The sequence below is a fragment of the Athene noctua genome, chromosome 9 (assembly GCF_965140245.1).
Source record: "Athene noctua chromosome 9, bAthNoc1.hap1.1, whole genome shotgun sequence".
Classification (NCBI taxonomy): Eukaryota; Metazoa; Chordata; class Aves; order Strigiformes; family Strigidae; genus Athene; species Athene noctua.
The window spans coordinates 17109880-17135566 of record NC_134045.1 but is presented as its reverse complement, the minus strand read 5'-3'; the positions used below and the strand labels follow the sequence as shown (position 1 = coordinate 17135566).

The 25687-nt window shown below is 48.7% G+C and overlaps 1 protein-coding gene across 2 annotated transcripts in view; it reads left to right on the top strand.

The window, feature by feature from the left end:
* Positions 1-8508: 8508 nt before the first annotated feature.
* The window catches only part of WTIP (WT1 interacting protein), a 97371-nt gene continuing 80192 nt past the window's right edge, over positions 8509-25687 (top strand). For both annotated transcript variants that reach the window (XR_012634220.1, XM_074913553.1), the window contains exon 1: positions 8509-9988. Coding sequence is in view for 1 of the 2 variants with exons in the window: in XM_074913553.1 (XP_074769654.1) it covers positions 8509-9988 (1480 nt within the window). In the remaining variant the exon portion in view is untranslated. The remainder of the gene's footprint in view (positions 9989-25687) is intronic.

The following is a 25687-nucleotide window of genomic DNA, read 5'->3' as shown; positions in this document are numbered from 1 at the left end:
GAGCCAGGCTCATTAAATCAGTCTAGAAATTGCTATTTGCAGTGATACAAATTGGCTCTTCTAGCATTCTCTAGTTGTTTGTTTATACTGATGAAAGTTTGTGTCATGCAGATAAGCTTTTCTGGCTGCTTTCATAGTAACAATTCATTCTTGATGCTTGTATTTTTTATTTACTTAGTAAATTTGAGTGCCATGTAGGAAAAGGACAAGAAAAATAGCGGCATATTTTAGTGTAGTTGAATGCAGCTGAGAGTGTATCTAGTATCTGTCTTTGTATGCTATTAGTTTGATATCCCTTTTCTGCAGCAGGGCATGGAAATGAGTATTGACCACCATTGATATACAGCAGTTAACTAGAGATTCATTAAGGCTTAAGGTGAAGAAATTTGTAACAACTTTTCCACAATGTTATTGTCAAAAAAAAAAAAAAAAGTGCAATGTATCTCATTCTCAAAGCATCTATAGAATCACCCATAAGGGGCAATTGATAACCCTTCAGGAGAAAGAACTTTTGGGGCCATGATAGCAGCCTCTACTAGCCCATTTCCTAAAGGCTAACTTTAACCTGTAGATGACCATTTAATGTTTGTAGTAGTTCTACGTGACATTTTAATTTTACTTTATGAAACCATTTCACTGTTGAACCACAGCAAGATGCGTGCTTTCTTGGCCTGTTGACTCTGACAGCTGGCAAGCAGGTTGATGTGCCATTTCAAATTCTGACCTTTACAACAAAGCCCTCTTGATAACCATTTATTAGATCCCAGAAGACAAAATAGGCTTGTGTTCAGTTTGTATATACCATCGATAGCTGCTGCAAGCTTTATCTTCACTGACCCAAAATTTTTAATTTAGATTAGAAAACTGATTAAACACCCAGTTAAATAAAACTAATTTGTTTTTTCTTAGTGTTCTGGTTTTGTGCCTATAGGTAGAGATATTTTCTTTCTTCTCTTTGCAGCTATAAGGACAACAAGCCTTCAGTAGTGTGCATCTAAAATACTGAATGTGCAAGAAAGCAGAAACTGTGATCAAAGTAATACAACAAATCATAAAATTACAGAATGATTTGGGTTGGAAGGGACCTTAAAGACCATGTAGTTCCAACCCCCCTGCCCTGGGCAGGGACACCCTCCACCAGCCCAGGTTGCTCAAAGCCCCGTCCAGCCTGGCCTTGAACACTGCCAGGGAGGGGGCAGCCACAGCTGCTCTGGGAAACCTCTGCCAGTGTCTCACCACCCTCACAGGGAAGAATTTCTTCCTTAGATCTCATCTGAATCTACCCTCTTTCAGTTGAAAACCGTTACCCCTCATCCTGTCCCTACACTCCCTGACCAAGAGTCCCTCCCCACCTTTCCTGCAGCCCCTTTCAGTACTGGGAGGCCGCTCTAAGTCTCCCTGGAGCCTTCTCTTCTCCAGGCTGAACACCCCCAACTCTCTCAGCCTGTCCTCACAGGGGAGCTGCTCCAGCCCCTGAGCATCTCCGTGGCCTCCTCTGGACCTGCTCAAGCAGGTCCATCTCCTTCTGTTGGTGCCCCCAGAGCTGGACACAGTACTGCAGGGGGGGTCTGATGAGAGCAGAGTAGAGGAGGAGAATCCCCTCCCTCGCCCTGCTGGCCACACTGCTCTTGATGCAGCCTAGGACACAGTTGGCTTTCTGGGCTGTGAGTGCACACTGATGGCTCACAGTCAGTTTTCCATCCAATACTACCCTCAAGTCCTTCTCTGCAGGGCTGCTCTCAATCCACTCACTGCTCCGCCTGTATTTGTGCATCTTACTCAAGTCAGTCATCTGTTTTTTGCTTGCCTAAGATTATTTCTAGGCTAGTGTCTGAGCAGAATCATTACAGAGAACATACACCTACAGACAAAGGAGTAGGAAGGAGAAGCATTTTAATGCTTTGGAGGCCTTGATTTTTCTTTAAGGGAGGAATAGGATGAACTAAATAAATGTACTCCTAGATACAGCTTGATACCTGTTTATATTAAGAGAAGAAAATTGCTGTTTAGATGCATGTCATTATCTTGTCCTTCTCATCAGTATACTTCTTCACTCATGAGAAAAAATGAGAAATTTTTGGTATGATTTCCTAAAGAAAAGATACTTAGGGAATTGCTCTACCAGTGCTCTCCAGCAACATTTGGAGCTACCTGCAAACATTAAGCTATTACATCAGTGATCTCAAAGCTACTGCAGTTCTACAAGTAAGTGGCTGTAGATTAGGGGAGACATGCACAGAGGTGGTTCTGTGGAAGCACTTAGCATTTTTAGCTGTGGTACTCACACACCTACCTGCTGGTGGGTCTGTATGCTAGTCCACATGGGAGTTTGCTGCATTTTGGGCATCTAACCCGTGGTAACTGGAGGAGCATGTTGGGGAAAAAAGGGTGACTAAGAGAACCTAACTAGAAGCTTAGGAAGCTGCTTGGAGCTGTGGATATTACAAAGGGGACAGAGAGAAGGCAGTACAGAGGTGGACCTGGGAGAGAATTAAAGATGTTGTAGAGGAGGAGTGTCAGAGACAGAAAAGCACTGACAGGTCTCCTGGGGGATGTAGGTGAATACAGCGGCAGGAACCTGGAGGTACTGTATATAGCGGCTGAGGACCGGGGTACGTCCTGTAGGAGTGGGAGAGTTCCATGGGACAAAGGGGCTGACAGGACTGCAGCATTATTGGGGATTTGGCGAGGAGGTTACAAGCTGAAGAATGCAAAGGATGCAGAATAGAGACCCACAGTGGCTGGGCCTTCATTAGTTCCATTTCTTATGTAACAGCTGTATACATCTTGCAAATTTGTTCATTAATTTCAGTTAACAAGTGTTATCTCTAGAATACCATTTTATATGGAAAAATACCATGAAATGTAAATGTAATTGGTGTTCTCAACAAACCAATGTCCTCTTGCTTCTGAAATGATCCTTCTCATCATAGCTCAAGTGTTTCGTATCGGCAGGTCAGGAGGTCAGTGCTCATAGCCTGCCTCGTTTCTTGAATGGGTCTAAAGAGGTGCATACAGTTAGTCTGATACTTCTCACACGCAGAGAATCGGGGGGCATGTGTATAGCAGTATGACACTCATGCAGTGCTTCTATTTTTTTATTAAATGCACTGATGCTATCTGATTTCGTCACTGGATGACGGTTTGCAGTGTCTTCAGGAGTTTCTTTTATCACGTCAAGATAAATTTTAGCTCTGTAGAGTCACAAGTTTGTTTTCGTTATTTCTGTTTCTCTGAAATAAGAAGCTATATAACCTAAGACCTCCTTTAAAGTACTATGTGGGTGTACTGCTAACTGAGCTGGCCAACTAAATTATGTATTTATGCAAGTGTAGTGGCTGCTGTAAAGCTAACTGATTGTGTTTGAATATACAGTGATTATGTCCTGTGACTGCAAGGAAGTATGACTAAGGCCATGTGTAGTCTCCAAAGTATGAGCCAATAAACTGCTCTGGCCAGAAATTTTATTATCTGAAATAAGTAAGAGAAGTGGAAGATGAAACTATGAAAGAAATAAGATACATAAATGGTGCTTGGACATATGTTGTCTGTCTAACCTAGCACGTTCACAAAGTGCCTGTCGTGACTGGAATTTTACAGGGCCTGTCCCAAGTTAAATTTGTGCAGCACAGTGAATAGCTGCATTTGCAATGAATAAGAAGAATGTAAAAAATGTTAAATAGTGTTTTATTGCGGATTTAGAATGAAAAATGACCTGTAAGCCTCCAGAGTAGTGTTAGTCAAAAATACTTTAAATAGTTGTGCCTAGCAAAGGTGACCATTCAAATACAATGCGTTCTGCCTACCAGAAGATGGTGCCCTAAAACACATTCAATAATTTTAATTTTTAAAAGCTATGATCAACTGCAAATGAGTATTTTAAAAAACATGTCAGAACGAGGTGATTTGCAAACAAACCACCCAAGTGCAAAGACATACTAATATCCAAACTTCATATTCCAGAAAGCTTGCTTATACTTAAAGTTATCACAACACAAATTAACATACAGGGCCCAGACAAGCAAAACAAAGCAATATAAAGCACAACACAGCTACCACTTCAAAGAAAAAAAAAACTTCAGTCCCCCCTCCCAAAGTAAAATTCAGCACAATTTTTCCAATGAATTTCACAAGTTTTGTTTTGTTTTTTCAGTTGGGCATGAAACACACCAGAGAAAAAGAATAATCATTACATTCCTCACCAAGAAAACAATCAATTTTAAAACTGCAAATCAGAATAGTAAATCCCTGAGTAATAATGAGTCTTATTTACCTTGTAGACTCAAAGGTATAATTTCATTGTTTTCTTAATGTTGGAGACAATGAGGGAAATTGCAAAAAAATCAGGTAGCTTCCAATTCAGTAAGCAAATCTGTGGAACAGCTTCAAATTGTTAAATTGATGAAGCGAGACAAAGAAATCCCTCCTGCATTGTGTCAGTAAAACCACGTCTGATATAACATACACCGCAACACAAGTCAGTGGGATTTCTGCCATTGTCCTCAGTAGGGCTCAAGTTTCACTGGTGAATTCTTACAGATTCTTTGCTTTGTTGGTAATAAACTGTTTGCAACTCAGGGAGACAAAATCCCCAGCAGACCATCAGGTCTCCTGCCCATTGGCCTGGGCAGCGTTTCCTTGAAGGCACTGGCAATTAGAAGAAACAGGAGTGCAGTGCCTGTGAGGCCCAGCCAGCTGAGATTCACAGATCAATAACTCCACCTGGCTTTTTTGCTCCCTTTAAGTCTTAGACAAAGGAGTTTATTTAACAGAAGCAGCTGGCTTTCCTTAATATCTGATTTACTGATGTAACTTTAAATCAAGCATAAGGACAACCACACCAAGCTAAGAAATGAAGTTCAGCTTTTATAATCCTCTGTGACACTCTTGTGCTCTTAGTCACGGAAGTGTGAGTCTTTTTGCAATATATACATTTTACTGCTGGTTGTTAAAATTAAGCAAATATATTTAAAATAAAGCGGGGAGAAAACCATGTCAGGATTGTCAAGCTGTAATTGCCCAGTACTTTGGGTTTTCTTGTCTATAACAGCAAGGAAAATTATGAGGGTACTTATTACAGCAACAGCAGCTTTAACTCTAGAGTTTTTGTTTGCACAGCCTGGCACATATGGTCCTCTATGAGAAATGCAGCAGTGCTTGAGTGTGCTACGTACCGCTGCAAACATATTTATTTTACCCATGTGGGTTACATCTGTGGCTATAGTGTGGATAAATGTTATGTTCATTATGTGTATGACAGAAGTACGATTTACTGGTGAAGAGCGAGTCTGTAGCATTGCCCCTGCAGCAGGGCTGAGGCAGGAACACAGCGCAGAGATACTCTGGCCTAGGGCTGCAGCAGGCTTGGCTGGGCCTGGCTTTGAGGATTTACTTACTGAACATAAGCTTTCAACAGTAAAAGTAAGTGATTTTTATAATTTGATCCACATTGCTTACTAAAAAGGGCTGTTTCCTTAGATTCTCCAGATTCTCTCGGTCCCCAGTATGTTTTTCCCATGAGTTCATACTCAGCAAAGCACGTGCTTCAATGACTTACCAAGAGGCTTACCATAGAAACTTGCTACCTGCTGGCAGCAGCAGCAGTATAGAACTATGCTGCCTCAAAAGGTGGAACAAGGGCAGATTTGTAGCTCAGGACAGAGCTACAGAAGGGCAACAAGCTCCTGAGGTAGCTTATGCTTCTGACTTCACACAGCATCAGCTCTGCAGTTCCTACTGTAAAGACAACTGTTCAAAATGCTTCCTTGCATGAGCACACAGGCAGGGGATCCCAGTATGTCCCCATTCTGTTAGATTAATAGTAAAGGTAGCTAATGTTGTAAAGTTTAAAATAAAAACCCAAAAATTTAAAATAGAGTAAATTAATTTTTCTCTACATGTGCTCTGAGGTTCCCAGGTTGTCCATGAGCCTCTCCTACCTTCTCGGGAAGACAGCCCTACAAAAATTTGCAGTAAGTAGTTCAAAGTCAGTAACAGGATAGAACATCCTAGTATGGGCCCAGGAATGATTGAGGAAGGAGCTTGAAGGCAGCAGCCTGTGAGACGCCCACTGCCCCAAATGAACTTTGTGCAGGAGTCCCAGGAGGGGTGGATGAGGGCTCAAGTTAAGGCGATTTCCATGTGCTCTGTGGAAGGAATCTCTCTTTGTCCTTGGGGGGTATGTGTCCGTGCTATGTGGCTAACAGCACAGTTTGTGTCTTTGTTGACAGCTTCACCAGAAAGTCCAATGCTTGAATGGCACGGGGACCTGAATTGCTGCTTTGATCCAGTGCTGTGCACGTTTGCTGGGAAGCTTTTGCTGCTGATGGCGAGGGCCTGCGCTGCGTTCGCGGCGCAGCGATGGTGTGCACCAGGACACACGACCGCAAGAGGCGCCTCCGGTCATCACGCACCTGCTGCCTCGAGGTGAGATGTAACTTGTCCCACAAGTAGTAATCTGCAGAAGCACATGGTAACAGCTTGTGTAGTAGATCAGCTAAAAGTGTAATGGGAGATGTGAACGTGTATTAGAAAAGAGCACTTGACTCTCAAGATTGGTTGTATTTGCACACGTATGTTTGCATTGACAGTGGACTACCTCTCCCATGTCTAATAGATTTGCTTTCCAGGTCTTGTTCTGCACATTTACATGGTCTGTTAGAAATTTTTTTTTTTTCCCACTTGCCACCGTTTCACATGCAAACAAACAGATTGCCAATCAATTGCCCTCCACAGCTGGGGACATTTTTGAGTACACAGTTGCTTTTAATGTTTAATTAGGTATGATAACAGGATAAAATGTTCTTGGCATGGCATTGTGCCTACATTTCAAACTTGCAACATACTTCTCTCCTCACAGGGTGCTCAGCACCTAGCAGTGTAAGGACACCGCTCAGGTACCTATTGTTAGGGCTTAGTCAGCATTTCTGCCGTCAACGCAGATGATCCTCAGGGACCTGCAGTTTAGTTGCAAAAAAAAAAAAAAAAAAACCCAAACCTGTACACTACGTTAGTATTGGAGGTCTCAGTTCCGTAGCCATTTCGGGGGTGTTGTTTTCCAACAGCCTTTTCCGTGTGAATACAGATGTAAATGGCAAGCAGTGCTGGCTCTCCCGGATCAACAGACTTAGCTCTTGCAATGTTACAGGCAGTAGCGTGCTTTTCTAAACTCGTGTCACTGCATAGATTGCTTTAGGCCACAGTATGATTATTATATGTCTTAGTACTACTTTTTTTATTTTTTAAGAGTACATAAATAACTGCAAATAATTATCAGCTGCCGTGCTGAAGCACAGGTCCCTTCGGCGGAGTCCCTGGGCCAGTCCCGGGGTTTCGCACAGGTGTGAGCCGTTTGCAGCCGTGGGGCCGGTCCCGTAACCCCCGGCCGCCAGCGGCACCACCACGACCCGGGGGGGGGGGGGTTCACCGGGCGCGCCCCGGCAAGAGGGCGGGCGAGAGCTGCCCCTGCCCGCGGCGGGACGAGGCCGCGGGTCCCACCGGAAAGTTCCAGTCCGGGGCGAGAGCGGCGGAGCCCCCGGGCGGGCGGGAACCCCGGGCGGGCGGTCCCCGGCGCTCCCCCCTCCCCGCCAGGCCCCTCCGTGCGGGGTTCCCCCGGGGCGCCCCGCCGAGCCTCCGCGGGGGGACCCCTCCTCAGCCCCCCGCTTCCCGCCGGCGGCGGCCCGGGGCGCGGTGACAGCCTCGCCGCCTCCCGGTCCGCGGCCAGCAGCGGCACCGCCCGCCCGCCGGCCCCGGGCAGGGCTGGGCGAGCGCCGGCCGAGGAGGAGAGCGGGCGGCGCGGAGGGGAAACCGCCGACCCCGCCGCCGAGCAGCGCCGCGGCCGCCCTCTCCCTGACTGACTCGGTGAAAATCATTGTTTGGCTCCGGCATTAACTACATTCCAGCGGGACGCAGCGCCCAGTCTCCTTCCTCGCATTCCTGCCCCACACAAAGGAGTCCCTGCCTCGCCGCGCCCCGCGCTCCGCTCGCCGCGCCGCAAAGCCCCTTCGGGCCGGCCGCCGCCTTCGCCCCCCGCCCGGGGGTGCGGACCGGGCCGCGGCCCCGCCGCGGGGCGGCCGGCCGGGGGCGGCGGGGGCAGGGAGCCGCCGAGCGCAAATTCCTCCGCGCAGCGCGCCATTGACTGGACCGAGCAACTTATTTAAGGCTGGAAAGTGACACAGGGGCTCCTCGTCTCCGCTCGCCGCGCTCCGCCGGGCAGCCCGGCCGCACCGAGCCGAGCGCCGCGGCGCGGGGATGCCGCCGAGGTGACTGCCGCCCGGCCCGGCCGCCGCCGAGCAGCCCTCCGGGGAAGGAGCCGCGTCCCACCGCTGCCCCGCCAGGACCGCGTGAAGGGGCTTTCTGTTGGGCTGTGTTTTGGGTTTGGTTTTTTCGTGGTGGTTTTTTTTTTATTATTATTTTTATTTTTCTCCTCCTTCTCTCTGCTCCGGGCTGTGCTTTCGCGGAGAGTTCGCCGTCCCTCCCCCGGCCCGCGCCGCCGGGCTCCGGCCGAGCATGGAGAAGTACGAGGAGGACATGGCACTGAAGGCCACCAAGTTCATGGAGGATCTGTCCCTCTACGAGCCCTGCCCGGAGGGTCCGTACGGCCGGGGCGGCCGCCGGGACCTGGCGCTGCACCCCGACCTGGAGGAGACCAAGCGGGTCATCGCCGCCCACATGACGGCGGAGCAGCGGGGCCGGAAGATGAACGGCACCGCCGCGCCGCCGCCCGCCGAAGCCTTCCCCGCCGCCGCCCCCTGCGGCAAAGCCTACCCGCCCGCCGCGCCGGCCGCCCCGCTCCGCGCCGCCAACGGCCGCGCCGCCGCCACCGAGCCGCCGCTGGCCGCGGGGCCGCCGTGCTGCGAGGAGGGGCTGTGCACCCGCTCCGAGGTGGCGCTGCCCTGCTACAGCGGCTTCGCCGACAAGGGCAAGCGCTACTCGGCCGAGGGCTACCGCTACGCCGCGGGCAGCGCCTACGAGGGCGGCTACGTGGCCAAGGGCGGCGGGCGGGCGCCCGGCGGCCCGGACGGCAAGTACGGCGCCGCCAGCCCGCGGGCCAGCCTGGCCGGCTCCTCGCCGGGCCCCGTCGCCGAGCACGGCAAGTTCTCTAGCCCGCGCTCCAGCCTGGGCGGCGCGGCCGCGCTGCCCTACGAGAAGTTCTCCAGCCCCCGCTCCAGCCTGGTGGTGCCCGGGCAGGACAAGTACGGCAGCCCCCGCGCCAGCCTGGTGCAGTACGACGGCGCCGCCCTCAGCCCCCGCTCCAGCTACGCCAGCACGGCCAGCGACACCAGCAAGCACTCCAGCCCCCGCGCCAGCCTCACCAGCTACGACGGCGGCGGCGGCGGCAGCAAGCCCAGCAGCAACCGCACCAGCGGCATCAGCATGGGCTACGACCAGCGCCACGCCAGCCCCCGCTCCAGCACCGCCAGCCAGTACTCCTGCACCACCAGCCCCCGCTCCAGCTACTCGGACTGCCGCTACGGCCCGCCGGGCAGCGCCGAGCCCGAGGGGGCGGGCGGCGCCGGGCTCGCCCTGGCCAGCCCCCGCTCCAGCCTCTGCGGCCCCGAGGGCCGCGGCGCGGCGGGCGCCGCCGTGGTCAGCCCCCGCTCCAGCATCTCCAGCCAGAGCTCGCGGAGCTCCCGCGGCTCCATGAGCGCCTACCCCGAGCTGCAGCTGCCCTCGCCCCGCTCCTCCCTGCTGGGGCCCGGCCTGCAGGAGGACGGCGCCGCGCCCGACCTGGGGGACGTCTACCACAAGATCCATGCCCAGTCCCCGCCGCGGCACGACCAGCAGCACCCGCCCGCCGCGCCCGAGGCCGCGGCCCCCTACGCCTACAGCCCCACCAAAGGCTCCGCGCCGGCCCCCAAGTTCAAGCTGCCCTACCAGGTGACGCCGTGCCGGGAGAGCGGCCCCAGCCAGGCGGAGAGGCGGCTGGAGGCGCTGACGCTGGAGCTGGAGAAGGAGCTGGAGATGCACATGAAGAAGGAGTACTTCGGTGAGGGGCCGGGGGGCGCGGGGCCTGCCCGCCGCCGGGCGGGTCGGGCTGTGGGGAGGGCGGGCGGGCGGTGCCCGGCGTGCGGTGCTCGCCACCAGGTGCCTGCCGAAGCCCCACACAAACAGCCCCAGGTGCTGTTTGTCTGACTGGTGTCAGAAGAGCGGGCACCACAGCTCGCTCCGGTGTTTGATCTCCCTCACGTCTCTTCCCTGCGCGGTGCTTCCCCTTCCACGGGCGGGTGGGAGACTCCTCTGAGAGAGGTGTCGGAGAAGCCGTCTGTGCTGTCGGGGCTCACAGCAACGCTCGTTTGCCTCCCTCCTGGGCTGCTGAAGCTTCACCGGTGACCTCCCGCATCCCTGACGCTGTGGCACTTGCGATCGTGCTCCGAGGCCGTCTGTGATTAACTTTTATAGATGACGAGCCTGACCGGTTAAGTAATTTTTAGCGCCCCGTTCAATAAAATCCGTGCGCTAGTTGGGAGAGCCTGGGGGAGCCCGGCATTGTTTCTGCCCTGCCAGGCCTGGCAGGGCCCGCTCAGCGCCCGGGGCTGTCGGGGGTCCGTGTCGTCCCTGGTGCGAGAGGGGAGTTTGATGGAGAGGAGACTCCTCTGTCCCTGCTGAGGCTCAGGCAGCCTGTCGGTCACGTCCTGATTTTTTGTTGCTTCTTTATAACAATCTCTTGAAGTGAGTGAACACGTTCTGTAGTCACACTAGTTAGGATTAAGCTCCCTTGTCTTTCTTACTTTGTACTGGGTGGAAAGGCCAAAATGCCTTTGAAAGATGATCCCGGAGTGTGCAAATACAGCCTTGTTTCTCCTGTGCCGGGGGCTGCAGATGAGCCGGGTAGCCCTCGGGAGAGTTTGTCCCCTGCCTGAGCGAGGGGTGAGTGCTCTCGTACTGGGGTGTAAGAGCTTGCGGCAAAGGAGGAAGAAAGAGGCCTCGGAAGGTGAGGGGCAGCGGGTGATGCAGCCCCCGTGGGTGGCTGTTGAGGGGACAGCTATCTCTGTGCCTTTGTGCACTGCCTGGGTGCGGCAGAGAGGCTCCCTGGCTGTCCGCGGCTTCTGACCAACACCAGTGTTGCTGAAGAAGGAGACGTGTTACCTTAGTTGCTGGTTTGAACGCGAGGATTCAGACTAATTTGGCACAGCATTGGGGTGCTCTGCATGGAAGGAGTTGCAGGGCTCTTTGAAGTGTCTGCGAGATGCTTGTGGTGAGACAGACGTGAGCCCATCAGTGGGGGTAGCAAAGTAGTACTCTCCCCTACTATAAAGATCTTTCTGTGAACTGCAGTGGCATAGCCTCTACAAGCTCTTGTGCCCAGACAAAGGAAGCTGAATGCAGCGCTTGCTACTTCCCTCTAGCCCGTGTGAGGCTAAGAAAGCCGATGGTCACCCAACTGCATCTTTTGCAAGGTTGTGGCCCCTGGCATGGTGCTCACCAGCTGAGTGACTCCAGCTGAGGACAATAACGGTTCACTTACAAGTATCTGCGGAAGCTGGATGGGAGGGCTTGTTAATACACTAAATGCAGGAGGTGTTACCTTCAAAATTTGTGGCATACAGTGGGAGATTGAGAAATAAGATGTATTCAGAGTAGGAAACCACTTAGAGCTGTCCTGAGCTTCTGAGAGGGGCTTCCAGTGGCCCAGAAAGCTGGGTGTGTGATCAGAGAGTCCAGGAGCAGCCCTGGAGAATCTGTCATGAGTGGGTTTTTCTTAGAAGAATTCGCCTGTTGCAAGTGTCACTACTCGAAGGTTATTCTGTAGCGACATGTTGCAGCACGCCCTAAACCTCAGCAGATCTGTCGGATGTAGGATCAGCAGTAAGCTTGCGCCTTTGTGCCTAGAGTGCGTGTGTACCGGCTGCTCTGTAGGTATTGTTGTAGCAGCACAAAGAACCGCTGCTGTGACTTGCACCCTGGAGGCAGATGAAACACAGAAAATTGGGGTCCTTTAAAAGAGAAAGTTGATTTCTCTGTGTTACTGAGGTTTTGGTAAATCCAGGCAGACTTGATACCACATTTCTGCTTCCAATCACCCATGGAGGTGAATGCTGAGCTTTGGCTGAGCAAGTGCATGAGGGGTTAGCAGGGATGACTGCAGGCTGATGGATCAGAGACAAGGAGAGTGAGGACAGGATGGGGAGAAATCTGCTATTTAGTTTGACTTAGATCTGAGTCTTAAGCAATATTAATAGAGGGAAGAAAGGAGAAATGCATTGATTTGCATAGCAGCTCACCTATACTACAGCTGAAGTCTTTGCTTACTCATTCACTCCTTAGTGCTGGTGTCTGGCGTGCTCTGAAGGCAGTTGTGGGGTGTTTTTGATGCCTATGGAGAACAGAGGTGAACAGAAATGTGGAGCCAGTAGCCTAACAAGGTAGGGGGAACAGAGAAGATGGTTTAATGCTCCTTAATTAGATAAGCTTAATTGTCCAGTGAGGAAATGTTTACATGAGGACACTGGTAACTTTACTGTGTTCTGTGCCTGTCCCCAGTCCCTGTCCTGTCTGTCCCTGTGTCATTCCACCCCACCCCAAAACAAGAAAAAAATCGAAAAATTGAGGCTCTGGTGGAGCCAAGGAGCATTCAGCCTGGCAGGTCTAGGGAACTGACAGGCATCTCTGCCCATGGTGGTGTGAGCAGCACTGTGCTGGGAGCTTTGCTTTACTGCCTCACCTTCTCCATCCTCCCTGTTCTCTTGGCAGGCTTCAGTGCATCTGTAGAGAGAGGGAAAACGCCCTTCCGCAGTTGGTTTAATCTGACTGAAGATGACAGTGCCTCAAAAGGAGCGCTCTGCATCTGCCCTACCCACAGTTGCACAGCTGAGAGGTAGCACCCTGCTGCTTCCAAGTGCTCCCACCAGCACGTTGCAGCCACATGTGCTCGTTGATTTTACAGAAAAAGAAGCATGCACAGAAGAAAGGGGAGAGGGAGGGTTGTGTCGGGCTGGATTGGTGAGCTGCTCCAATTCATCCCTGTCGATGAGGTGACTGGAGCTGACCCAGGCAGGAGGGTGCAGGCAAAGGGTTCCTAGAGGCTGAGACTGTTTCTTTGGCAGCAGCCTGCAGTTGGATTGGGTAAAGCTGTTGAGACTTTGTTCCCTTGTAGCTGCTTTCTATGCAACCCCTGCCCAAACTGCTTCATCCTCAACACTGAGACCCCCTGTCTGTCCCCGTCAAGGCAGTGACAGTTTAGTAAATGTGCTTGGTTTAGTGGCAGATGCTGAGAGGAGAGGTAATGAAAAAGCACTTGCACTCACTTTCATAACTGTTCTCAGCTGAGCACTCATATTTGATGAGGTGAATTGCTAAAAATTGTGTTTCAGGGATGTTTTAAATTGAATGTGCATCCTGAGGTGTCAACAGGACATTTGTGGGTGTTAGAAAGTCATTAGCTCAGGTGCTGTCTTAAATTCTCCTCACTTTGCAGAATTCTTCAGTCTGATGTCTAGGTGTTGAAAAAGATAGTTTAAGGTGAAAATTGGGTTTTGATGTGTCCATCCAAGCCAAAGCAGTCCTTGTGGGACTGACTGCGAACCTGTGGCTTGTCATCTACTGGGCAGGGAAATGTCATTGTGTTGAACAGTTGTGCTGATTTGGCGGTTGTTTTTGAACAAGATATCTCTGTACATCCTGTGGCTCCACTGGTGACTTGTCAGAAATGGAAGGAGAGTCGACAGAGGGGTGCAGGCAGCAATCATGTGCTCCTGACAGCCCCTGCTGTGTCATAGCCATCGCCCAACAAGGGCTGTCTTGCCCGTCTTGGTCAGGGTGGTGGGTTCCAGCGCAAGAAGCGACTTAATTGTCTCACTGTCTTGAACTAAAGAGGAGGTGGAAGCGGCACAGTGAGACTAGGGAGGCGGGGGGAGTGTGGATTGTTTCCTCCCTGTGCAAAGTCCATAGAGAGAGACAAGCAAGTTTGTAATCTTGCTGGTGTCCTTTGACACCCCTCTGCAGTGTCCTTTGTGCAGGTGCTTTTCCTCATCTTGGCACACTGAGTGTCTTCTCCACCCCTTGCTGCCACCCCACCCCCTTATCTCTTGAATCTGAATGCAGAATGCAGCAAGTTCCTACCACATGTGGTACTCCTCAGTGAGAAACAACTAGTCCTGTCATAGTGAGCTGTCACCTGTCTCATCTTCCACAGGCACCTTTGACCCTTCTCCACCCTGAGGGGGACTGCCCCTTTCTCAGTACCCTGTAGCAGACACAAAGTCTGGATTCTGCTAATAACTAGTCATCTGTCCAGCAAAAGGCCATTCTTACCCTCAAAAGCAGCCTTTTGAGGGCTCCTGGATCTTTCCAGAATGCCACCCAGGAGTACCAGCACACATTTTTTGGAACACCACCAAGAAATGCTGCTGATAACATCCTGTTGAAAAGCCTTTGGCCTGGTAGGTAAGTGAAGAAATGGAACCCTAGTGCCATCTGGGACTTTATGTACATAGTCATCCATGCAAATCCATTTCTTTGCATTGAGAAATCCTGCTGGTGTTGCAGGATTGGCTTTTGGGGCATACAACATGCTTGTGAGTTCAGAGTTGTATGTTCATGTTTCTTTTGTGTGTGCAGGTTAATGTGACAGCAGGGTGTATATATGAGTGAGATCAAAATTAAGACAGATAACAGTGGTAAGTCCGTAGAAGCTGCATTGCTTAAAGATGAAATTTGAAAACCTGAATGAAGTTTAGGTGAGCTTCCAGTTGGTGACCAAACGCTTGATATATTTGCTAAAGTGTTTTCTGTCTTACGATTTCCTGAACCCTTCTTTGTGAAATGCTAAATCTTTCCTATTTCCATGAAAATAGAGGTAATGGTTGATAAATCATACCGGTTTTGTAAATAACCAAAGATTTCTTGTCTGGGAATTGCTTCATATTTCTCTTTATCTGGGCCTAGAAATCCACTCAACTTTGATAAGCAGTTGAGATCCTTCAGCTTTTGCATTCAAGGCTGTCCTCTGGAAAAGGATTTGTTTTCCACTGGATTTGAGCCTTTAATAGGTAAACATCTAAATAGAAATAAACTTACACGGTGTGGTCTCCTGAAGCGTTCAAACAGGTCATGTACGTGAGAGTTTGGTTTTGCTAATCTCCCAATTACAGCTAGAAAAAGTATTGCTGAAACTGATTTGAGGGTGGTCAGGCTTTTTTAGCTAAAGTGCAAGAAGACCCTCAAAAATGGGGTCGGATAAGGGAGGTGTGTGTTCACTGGGGAAGGTGCAAGAAGAGCTGCAGCGGGAGATGGGGGGTGGGGGGTGATTTAGCAGCATCCTGGTGTCTCGCAGCTAGCGGGAGCCTGCCCTCCTGTCACTGATCCTGCTCTGAGGCAACAGGCAGGCAGGCTGCAGGTCCCTGAAGGGGAGAGTGAGTGGTGCTGTCGTGGGTGCCTGGGTGCATGAGAGTAGAGGAGAGGGGGAGAGCCTGAATGATGGGCTGAACGAGTCAAGAAAATGATGGTAAATAGCAATAGGGGAAGCCTGGAGCTGGAGGGTCCTCCAAAGGGAGGAAGAAGTAGGGAGGTAGGGGGAGGGAATGTAGAAAGAATTCAAGACAGCCAAGAGGATGCAAAAAATAAGTGTGATAACACAAGTCAACAGAGCTGGAAAAAAAAGTCTCTTTTTGTCTGTGGTACGAAATGATTGTGTGAAGGTTGTGGGAGTGGTCCTACATGACTTCTTGTAGTCCCTGGTAGCCTTGCACATGCTGGTGAGTCTCCCTGAAGTTGGAAAGTGATAAACCAAGTCATATGTGATAACAGGATGGGAAGGGATGTGCAGTGTAAGTGTGTTTTATATTTTATTAAGTACTAGATACATGTTACGAACAATTAACATTAAATGGAAATCTGAGCGATTGTAACTTGCAGAGAAGCACGTGTTATGAATGGAGACAACTGCTTGCTTACCTTCAGCTGCAGGAAACTTGATTGTGAATACGGGTACTATATGATGGCAAATGTTTGCTTGTTTTTGTGGCTTGTGCTTTTATTTTTGGATTCTCTTGTTATAAAAGCACTGTGTGCAGAGGGGGATGGTGACTTCCAAGGAACCACCACCTGTTTACCACAGGTGAGGTTTCTGATACAGAGGTTTGGATGTATAATACGGAGTTGGAGTAGGCATATGCACCGCCATGTTATAGTAACTACTAGTTTAATTTTTACCCTTTCCTGTCACCTTATAGTTTGGGAAGTGTACCCATGTGCGTACCCGCGTGAATGTTGTACCTGGTTGCTTCTGAGCCACAGGGTGTTGCAGCAGCGTGCCAAGGGGGAGGGAAGGGGTGAGCCACCCAGCTCTACGGGCCTGAAGTAAAGGGGATTGTTTACATGCAAAATGCGTGCGGAGAAGGAAGTTTCTTTTTGCCTCTTTCAAAGAGTCCACATCCTTGTGAAAAGGCTACTGGTTTGCAAGAGTCGAGTGGAGCCTGTGTTGCAGTTGCTTTGGTGTGGAGCATGCTGTGCCCCTGGTGATTGCAGAGCCACGGGGCCACTGCGTGAAACGCTGAGCAGTTCATTAGATCTGCTTGGGGTTTAGGGCTCTATCACAAGCTCCAAGCCAGGTCTATATTGCATTCCTGAAGTAAGAGGCTCTCAAATTCCCAGAAGTAGCATCAGGCTTCTAAACATACCTTTCTCCCCACAAAAACCCCCCAATCAAGTATGCCTTCTTAGGGTGTCAGGGAGACATCATAAGCAAGATTCAAAATAAAAAATTGTTCCTCTAGCAGAGTTTAACTCGTACTGGCAGCTGTTTACCTAGCCTCTATGCCTGATCCTCCATAAAGATTTATGCGTGCAAATGTCCCAGTTTGATGTTAAATCACGCACTGGAAATTTGTACACGGTGGTATGTGAATTGGGAGTAAATCATGTAATGGATTCTGTGGCCGCTCTGTTTTGTAGAGTAGAAATGTGACCCTGATGTGAAGGAACAGGTAACTGTCAAAGTAGCTGTAGTTACATGATTGAAGTTGATGTTTCTTACTATAAGATTTCTCTGAAGTTGTATCACGTTTACATTTAAAACGTGTAAATGATGCAACTTTGTGTGCTCCTGTTGATGTCTTGGTGGCAGCAGCAAAGATACAAGTCTAGGCTGAAATCCTTAGTATCCATAGCTAATAAATTAGGATGTAAGTGTTTCTGTTGCTGACATGTGGGTATTGGATATTTGGAAAGCCTTCTCTAAGCAAGAGAATTAGCCAAATACTAAAATTATTATAAAAAAAAAATATGGCAAAGCAATTTTCAGGTGTTTAAAAGGGTTGTTCATCAATGGAAAGAAAGTAAAAGCAATAAGCTGGGCAATTTTAATAAAATTTAAAAAAAATTTGCAGGAGTTGAGTAAGCTTTGGGCTTGGCTTCCTACCTGCATCATATGTCCCAAAGGCTATTGCAGGACAGTGCTTCATAGCACATTGGCAGAGTTACAGGGTGGCATCCTCCTCAGCAGTGCCTGGAGCCCCGTGGTGTTGGAGGGGCATCCCCTTTGTCCCAGACCCAGCTTGGGCACTGGCAGAGGGATGCGATCCTGCGGTGCCGTCTGGTGACAGCTGCCTGCCAGCTGGGTGCTTGGGCAGCTCTCCTTGTTAGGGTGAAGGTGTTGGGATCCTATGGGGACACTGCTCCCCAGGTCCCCCACCCCGCTTGTGGGAGAGCTGCTCCTGTGGTGTCCACAATAATTTCTTACTCTGTGGCTGGAGAAACTAGGTATCTCCTAGAATATTGAATTTATTTTTTTTTCTTCCCTGTTACGTCCATCCTGGACAAAGTGCCTCCTTTCTTACAGGGTACAGGAATCTATGATCTAAAGCAAAACTGAAGCAGCAAAAAAGGAAGAAATGCAGGAATGTGCATGGTGTCTGTAAATTTTATTATGAGCTTAAAAATGCTCGTTTTTGAGGGCTGTGTGCAACTGCCTGAAAGGTTCAAGTCCTGACAGGACGGAGGTACCTGGGGCTGTGATGTGGCATTGCTTGGAGATGCTCCAGGGGCGTGACGGCTCCTGAGGCTTGCAGCAGGATTCCTGTTGTCTTGTTTGAGAGCAGGACCAGCCTTCAGCTCAACAAAATTAACAGATGTGCTAATGATCAACCAATAAATGTCAGTGTTTGGCTGGATTTTCATGTGATTTTTCGCTGTGCCTGTATGGCTGCTATCTCTGGAGGTGGATTTCGTCCCTTTTTTCTACATTGGAGCAGATACTTCCATTGTGCACTGTCTGTTATCTCTATTAACCTCACTGTGTTGGTTTAACTACATATCAGCGTAGCCTTGTTTGTTACTGTGATGTGAGACAGGAGCATAAGAAAATGGCCAAGCAAGTCGTATATCTCTTCCAGCTGGAGTATTTCACATTTTCTGAAACTTCATTCCTTGTTTTTTGGAGCAGTTTTACTAAATCTCTAATGTCACATTTATGTGTTCTAGCAAACTTTTAAGAAAAGGCCTATGACTCATTAAGCAAAAAACCCCAGTGCCCCAGAGCACAAACACTCATTTAATGCTCAGCTGAGAACTACTGTACATATAAAACATGTAAGAGCTTACACAGGGGGACCAGCTGTGGGTAAGGATTTATTGCTAGTGACACCTATTTCCAAATTTGAGATGCTGGAAAAGTTCCTCTCAGCAGGTTTTGCGTGAAGACCTGTAGGCAGTTGGGTTTAAGCCTCCATGTTGCTGTGTTGTGGGGTTGTGGTGGTGCACATGCCCTGGGAAGTGCAGCTCAGCAATCGTCTCACCCAGCGTGGCTGCGAGCCCTGACCCTCCCTGCTGCTGAGAGAAGGGGGCAACAGTGGCAGCTACTGTGTGACTTGGAAGAAGGGGTATATTGGGCTGATTTGGTGCTGCCCATTGGGGTTGGGCTGGCGTGGAGTGTGCCATGGATGCTGCATGCTGCCTGTGTGCTGTAGGCACACGGTTTCCCCTGCGATGAGTTTTGGGGAGCTGAAGTACCTAAAAGAGAATTGAGTTCTCCAAGTGTCAGGGATGAGAAGTTAAATGACCTCAAAGAGAGATGTGATTGGGTTGGAATAACAACACAAATACTTAACGCTGGATTTGGGGGAGGTGGTTAACTCTGAAGTCTTTAGTGGTAGGCAGCAGCACTGAGATGCATCTAGCTTGCTGTGAGGGTTAATGCATGCATTTGTGAATATTGGGATAAGCGCAGGGAAGTCAGTGTGCTAACATAAAGAATATTAATACCACATATTGTCATGAAATAGCCAGGGAGTGGATCAAATGGACAATGAAGAGGCATTTAATAGGTTACAAAAGGTCATGTCTGGCTATATATCATTGCTTTAAGAATTTTGCTGAACAAGGCTTATTTCGGTTCAGAACACGTTTATAGTTTTTCTGAAAAGTAGATAGCTATTGTGGAAGAACTGCTGGGAACTCTCAGATGTTTTCCTGGCCGTCCAAACATTTATTTAATTGGTGAACTGTTCACTTGCGACACTGCAGAACTTCTGGAAAGTGAAAACAACATGTTTTCTCCCTTTTAATGTGACCACTTGGAAAAATTAGAAAATTTCAAAGTTAGAGAGACGAAAAGCCATTCCTAAATGCATATTTAGATGCGCCAGCCCGCTTGGATCATATTTCCTGTAGTCTGTGGAGACCCTGTGGCCTCTCCCAGGCATGGGAAATACCCTTCTGTTCTGGCGGTCACTGCATAAACCTTTCTCCTGTGCTGCAAGTTCGTCCCCAAGCATATGCAGTGAACTGGGGTCCAGTGAGTAAAGCTCCTGGCCTGGAAGTTGGGTGGTTCTGCTTCACTTCCTCCATCTCCTTCAATGTCACCTCTGTGCTGACAGTCCCAGCCTGTGGGGTGCTGGAGAGCATTGGGTAAGGCCGGTCCTGAGCACAGGTCCCTGGTTGGGTCAGTGTGGTGCATTCTTGAACTTGAAACACAGGGCAGGCAACTCGTTGTGGATGTCCCAAATTTAAATGGAAGTAATTCTGAGGTTCGTTTTTGTGCGTGGGCTTTGTGTGTGCAGAACTGCAGCATGCATGCAGGGCATAGTTGATTTGAAACCTTTGTTAGAAAGGGATTTCTGAGAAGGTAGGAAAAAGTATGATTGGGTTTTATTGTAATAAATCAAGTGCTGACCTGACTGAACTGAGACAGCTGGGGTTTCTGCTGCTGTGGCTTGATTCTGTTTTGCTGACCTCACAGATATGACATTGCCTTCAGTAGTGTTAGAGTAGGATCTTGGTTTTGTGTTCTGACTTTGTTCCTGCTGTGAAATTCCTACTAAATCCATTTGTTTGGGCCAGATGATGATGGAAAATAATCACTGGGGGAATGGTTCTGAGCGAGGCAATAGTGACTAGACATTGCCACTTATCCACGATTTCCTCCGCTCAGAAAAGCGTGCTAACCCAGCCTGTGCTGCTGCCTGCTGCCCTGGCTGGTCTTGCTGTCGACATGAAGTGCAGCAGGATTAAACCCATGATCTCTGTGGCCTGTCTCACCTGTTGCTCTTCTTTCCACCTCTCTGTAACTAAGTTAGTTCAAAGAGAATGTTGATTTTTGTTTTTTTTTAAAAAAGGTGGAAGAAGCAAAAGATACTGGAGCCCGACATCAGCTGAGACAAAACAACTGTTCATATCGGGAAGTGGAGAGAACTGTAACTGGTGAAATGTTGGATCTCTCAGTGTTTCTCTCTGTGTTGTGGCAGTTGCCATGCTGTTAACCTTGAGCATCCCAATTCTCAGGTGTAGATAGGGGAAGCAGGTAATTCCTCAGGGGACAAGGCAGAAGTTCCTGATGAATGGCTAATAACTGTTGCAGCTCTATTTTTGCCAAGTAGTTATGTGAAAATTCTCTGCCATTGGTGGGTTGCCCATTTTTAATCAAAGCCATGTTTCCCAGATCTAAACATTCAATAGAAAACAGAGCTGCACAACAATCAAGTGTGTTAGAGTCCAGATTTTGAGCTGGTTTGAGAAATAAGCATGTAATTTTCTGAAGCGTAGGTCAGTAGCTGATCTTAGAAAGTGTATTGGCTTGTTGTACCTGTTCTGGCTAGGGCAGGGCTGTGCCTCGGTGGTGCAGCCCTGTGAAGTAGTAGTGGTTCACAGCAAGCTATGCACTTGCTCTGGTGGAAAATCCCTGCGATTCGGGTGCAGACCTTAGTGACTTAACTCAGAAAAAAACCTTAAGATGTGTCCAATTAAAATCCATGCAAGGTTATTAACTAATTACATTTTTATTTAGAAAATGGACCACTTATCTGATAAATCCAGACCTCCCTCATTCATGACAGCCCTGTTTAGGTCACAGGGACAAGTTTGACTTGTTTCTGACAGCTTGGAGTCATCTCTAGTTGTTTTTATTACACCAAAGAGATCAGGGAGTAAGTAAGTTCACATCTGTGTTTTACCCTTGCTGTGTTTCTCTGCCTGGCCTGCCCAGGCACCTCTGTACCTCCCAGGATGTGGAACTGTTGGGTATATGGCTGCTTTGTGCTTTGTCTGTAAAAGCAATGTGCTGTTTGCCTGCTAACTTGGTATCTTGACAGATAGACACCAATTTCCTGCAAATTATGATGTAAATAACAAAGAGCAGGTGGAGTTAATGGTGTGAAAGAGGGCTCTAAGCTCTGTGTAGTCTGATTGACCTCTTTCAGCTTGTATGAAGCCAGCTATCAGCATGGAGTTCCCACATTGCTCTGCTCCCTCAGGAGATGGGTTTATGGAAGGGGCATGTGAATCCTAGGAAAGCTCCTCATTGCAGAAGCTGGAATCCCACCATCTTGGGGCACTGAATTGTCAGTGTGAAGAGACTAGAAACAGAAAACCTGGCTTTCCCATATGTGTGACTTTAGGCAGGATGGGGTAGAGCTTATGTCCAGAAGTGGAGTTCTACATCCTCTGCTTTTCTTCTCCTTGTCATCATCTGCCCGGAACAGAAGTCACTTAAAGGTATCAAGATCTAAACCTGGAGAGGATGTAGAGAGCAGAGGAACAGGAATGAAAATGCGTGATGCATGTGACACCCATTGCCTCTGGTCTGCCGGTGGTTATACAGAGCACCCTGATGCTCCATGTGCTGGGGGCTCTGGGTACTGTTGCCACTTTCAGTGTTTTTTCCAAAAATTTTGGTGGCCATCTTGTGTTGTCTCAGATGCTGTTTTACAAACAATTAGAAAAAAGCTTGTTGTTTTGCTTGGTGGCCAGGAAGGAGAATCTCCTGTATGTTAGTTTTGAGGGAGATGTTCCTGTGCAAGGTTGGTGAGTGTGGCTGTACCAGGAGGTGTTGCCTGGTCTTGGAGAGTGGTGCAGGGCTTCCTGGCAGCTGCACAAGCAACACCTGCAAGGCAGGTCACAGCCCAATTCAGAGAGAGGGGAAAAAAATCAAATCCATGGCAGGTTTGGGCTTGGAGCTTTGAACGCAGCACAAGGCAGGCACAAGGCAAGGTTTGCTCTTTGCTGTAGTTTCTGGCAGAGTGGAGACATGGCAATTCACTCACCAAATCCCACCTTGCCTTAGAGCTTCAGAGAGCCCTTGTGCTGTAGGGTGGAAGGACTCAGGAGTGCCAGGCTACACTCTTTTAAAAAACAAAACAAAAAACATTCCCGATCAATTAGGAAAAGGAGAAAAGAGATGGGATAGTTTGGGTTAGGCTGAAGCAGCCTTGCATGCTTACTCTTTTGGGAAAAGGCTTTCTCAGCCCCTGTTCCACACCTGGGAGGAATTCAGGCCCGTGAAGAACCAGCCCAGAAAGAGGTGATCCCCAGAGGCTGATTTGCATTTATTCACAAAGAAAATGCTTTGAAGGTGCTCCAAGTGCAGACATGCAAATCGACTTCCTGGTGTGCCAAGTGTGTGAAGCTCTGCCTTTCCCTGCTGCCACCTCTGCTCCCCATCTTGCAGGGGCTTTGCCTGGCTTCCCGGGGAGGGGGAACAGGAGTGACAGTGGGCAGAAGCGGGGAGCAGCTTGGACCCATCTGGACACAGTAGTGGCCTGGCTCTGGCTGGGCACCTTGTCTTGCTTTTGTCTAATTTATTTCTGTAGCTCCTGAAATGGAAAAAAAAAAAAAAAACCTAAGCAAAAAAACAACAAAAAACCCAAACCACAAAACATGCTAGCTCCCGAGTTTAAGGCCAAATCTTGGAGTCCTTTGTGGGCAGAACTTCCTTTGAAATTACTGGGTGTTTTGCTTGGTTAAAGACTGGCAGATTAGGAAACCTGGTGTTAAGATTATTGCAAGGTCAGAAAAAGGGTGCATTGTAAGGTCCAGAGGAAGTACTTTCTTTCCTTTTTCTGACGAAGTATCCCATGAATAATGAGTATTGGCTTAGAGTTTTTTCGTTTTCAAATAGGTTGTTCCACACAGTGGTGCCTGTATGGGGAATTTCTAACCCTGCTCTGCACATGGGGCAGCCAGCTGAGGGGCTGCTGAAGGCCGCTGTGCCTGTGTCAGACAGAGCTGGGCGCTCTCAGACCCGGCTGCCCTGCCCTCCAGAGGTGCAGTGTTGTGCCTGGGGACTTTCAGCAGGGAGCTGCATCCCACCTGTGGGAACTGGGGGTCAGCAGCAGCAGTGCTGGTGGGGTGAGGGTAGGCTCCAGGCTGCTGCTGAGGCACACGACCATGCACAAACACCAGCTGGGCCTGGAGCCACAGGTGTCAGGTTAGCAAGTGATGTAAAATCTTTTTCACTTTTTCCCTTTTAGATCCAAGTGGGTCTTCCTCCAACTGTCCCAGGCCGTGTGGTTGGGTGAGGGTGATGTGCATCACCTGATCCCAACAGAGTTCCTCTCATTTCTGATCTTTTGCAGGGGGGTTGTCCCTGCTTTGACTCCTCTCAACCTGCAAATACAAGGCCTGTGCAGGCTTGTACAAAGACCATGGCATGTGCAAGGAGGTAGCTGCTCTGGTCCCTCGGTTGCTACAGATTTTGCTGTGATACTTAAAAGCAGAGAGGAAGAGGTGTGCAGTGGTGGGGTGGGGGAAATGGCTCTTCAGAGAGAGTCACGGGGAGTGCCCACTGCCACTGGGCAGCTCACCAGCACATGCATTTGGGGAGCTTTTGCATTAGTGTTCCTAACCACTGTGTGAAATGCAAGAGAGCTTTGATTCAAAAAAAGAGAAAGGGGACTGATGAGAGAGCTCTGACAAATATGTGGTGGTATTTGCTTAAATTTTTGAGAAATATGTTCTTTCCCCTTTATTATGAAGCTTATGTCTGTAACATTTCCCACCCCCACTGTTGTCTAGGCTTTTGCCGTATCAAGACATTGTTCGTTGGTCCAAAACAGCCAGCACCAGGGCTGAGCTGAAAGTGGCTGTAAAACCACTTTGTTTTTATTTTGAGCTGTTTTCATTTTGAACACAGAACCAAATTATAGAGGCACTGTGGGGGAATGTCAGGTTGTAAGTTTTATTTTGCTTCTATATGTTTTCAATTGGATTAGGACTGCAACCAAACCTCAGTGAGATCGTTGGTAGTGTTCCCTTCTCAAAGGACAAGAACTACACACCCAGGTGGCAGTCATTTGTAAAAACATCTCCCTGAAGAGCAGACATTCCTGTTTTGAAGAAGGATCAGCAGCAGGGACTTGGGTGCTGGTGCAGGCTCAGTTCTGCACATACTATTTCCTCCAGTCACACCACTGTTCTGAAAAAAACTAGTTACCAGCCAGAAAAGTATTCAGTAAGCCTGCGAACAAACAGTTGTTTGAATTTTTTTGAACTATGCAGCTTGCAGTTTCTCACCAAACAGTTGATTTAAGAGAACAGAGTAAGTGTTGTCTTGGGGTCTAAATTAGAGTAAGACTGACTCCAAGGTCAAGTGTGACCGTTTCATAACGGTGTGTTTGTTTTTATCCTGCAGCTCGGAGCCAGGGCACTAACTTTTAAGCCAGGGGGTGGAGGGAAAGGTGAGATAAGGTTGTTCTGTTGTGCACAGGCTGGAGTATAGATCTGAACAGAGAACAGTCCACATGCTTGATGCTAAATAGGAATAAAATCTCAAGTTGTTTTCTCTTAAAGAGCTCCAGGATCAGTTCATTAAGAAATAGTAGGAAGTAATGCTGGGCAATATTGTACAGGGAAGGAAGAGGTTGGAAACTGGGGAACACCCAGTATTTCAGGTCTGAACTGAAGGTCTTTCTGCTGTCAACAGATGCTTAGATACTACCTACTTCAGCAGGTAAAGGACTGAGATACCTTCCAGGATTTAAACATAGTACTATAGAGGAACACAGGGTGTTGTTTTTTTCTAGGTAAGATGTCAGTTGCTTGGCTAACTCTTAGTGTGGTATTACACGTCTTTACAGCATGTCTGTTCATTCAGGGAAAGATAGGGAAAAGGATACATGTTCATCCTGTGTTCTCTCTGCTAGAGACTTGCATGAGCTATTGCTGTCAGCCTGAGTCACTGATGGCACTGGAAGATAAAAGCTATGGCTCCCATCAGATGAAAGCCAATGGGGAACAACCACTTGTAGCGATCACTTAGTTGTTCTTGCTTTGCTTGAAGGGACATCTCTTATTTCTGGCTACGGTGGAAAACAACCATAGAAGACGTTTCGTGACTGGTACTAGATTGAAACAGAATCTGTTTTAATTGAGAATAAACAATGATTCCTTCTCTAAAATGGACAAATAGGTCTTCTCAAAAAATTATTAAATCCTTCCTCTTAGAGGCATCAGTGGGAGAAGCAAGAGATGTGTAGGC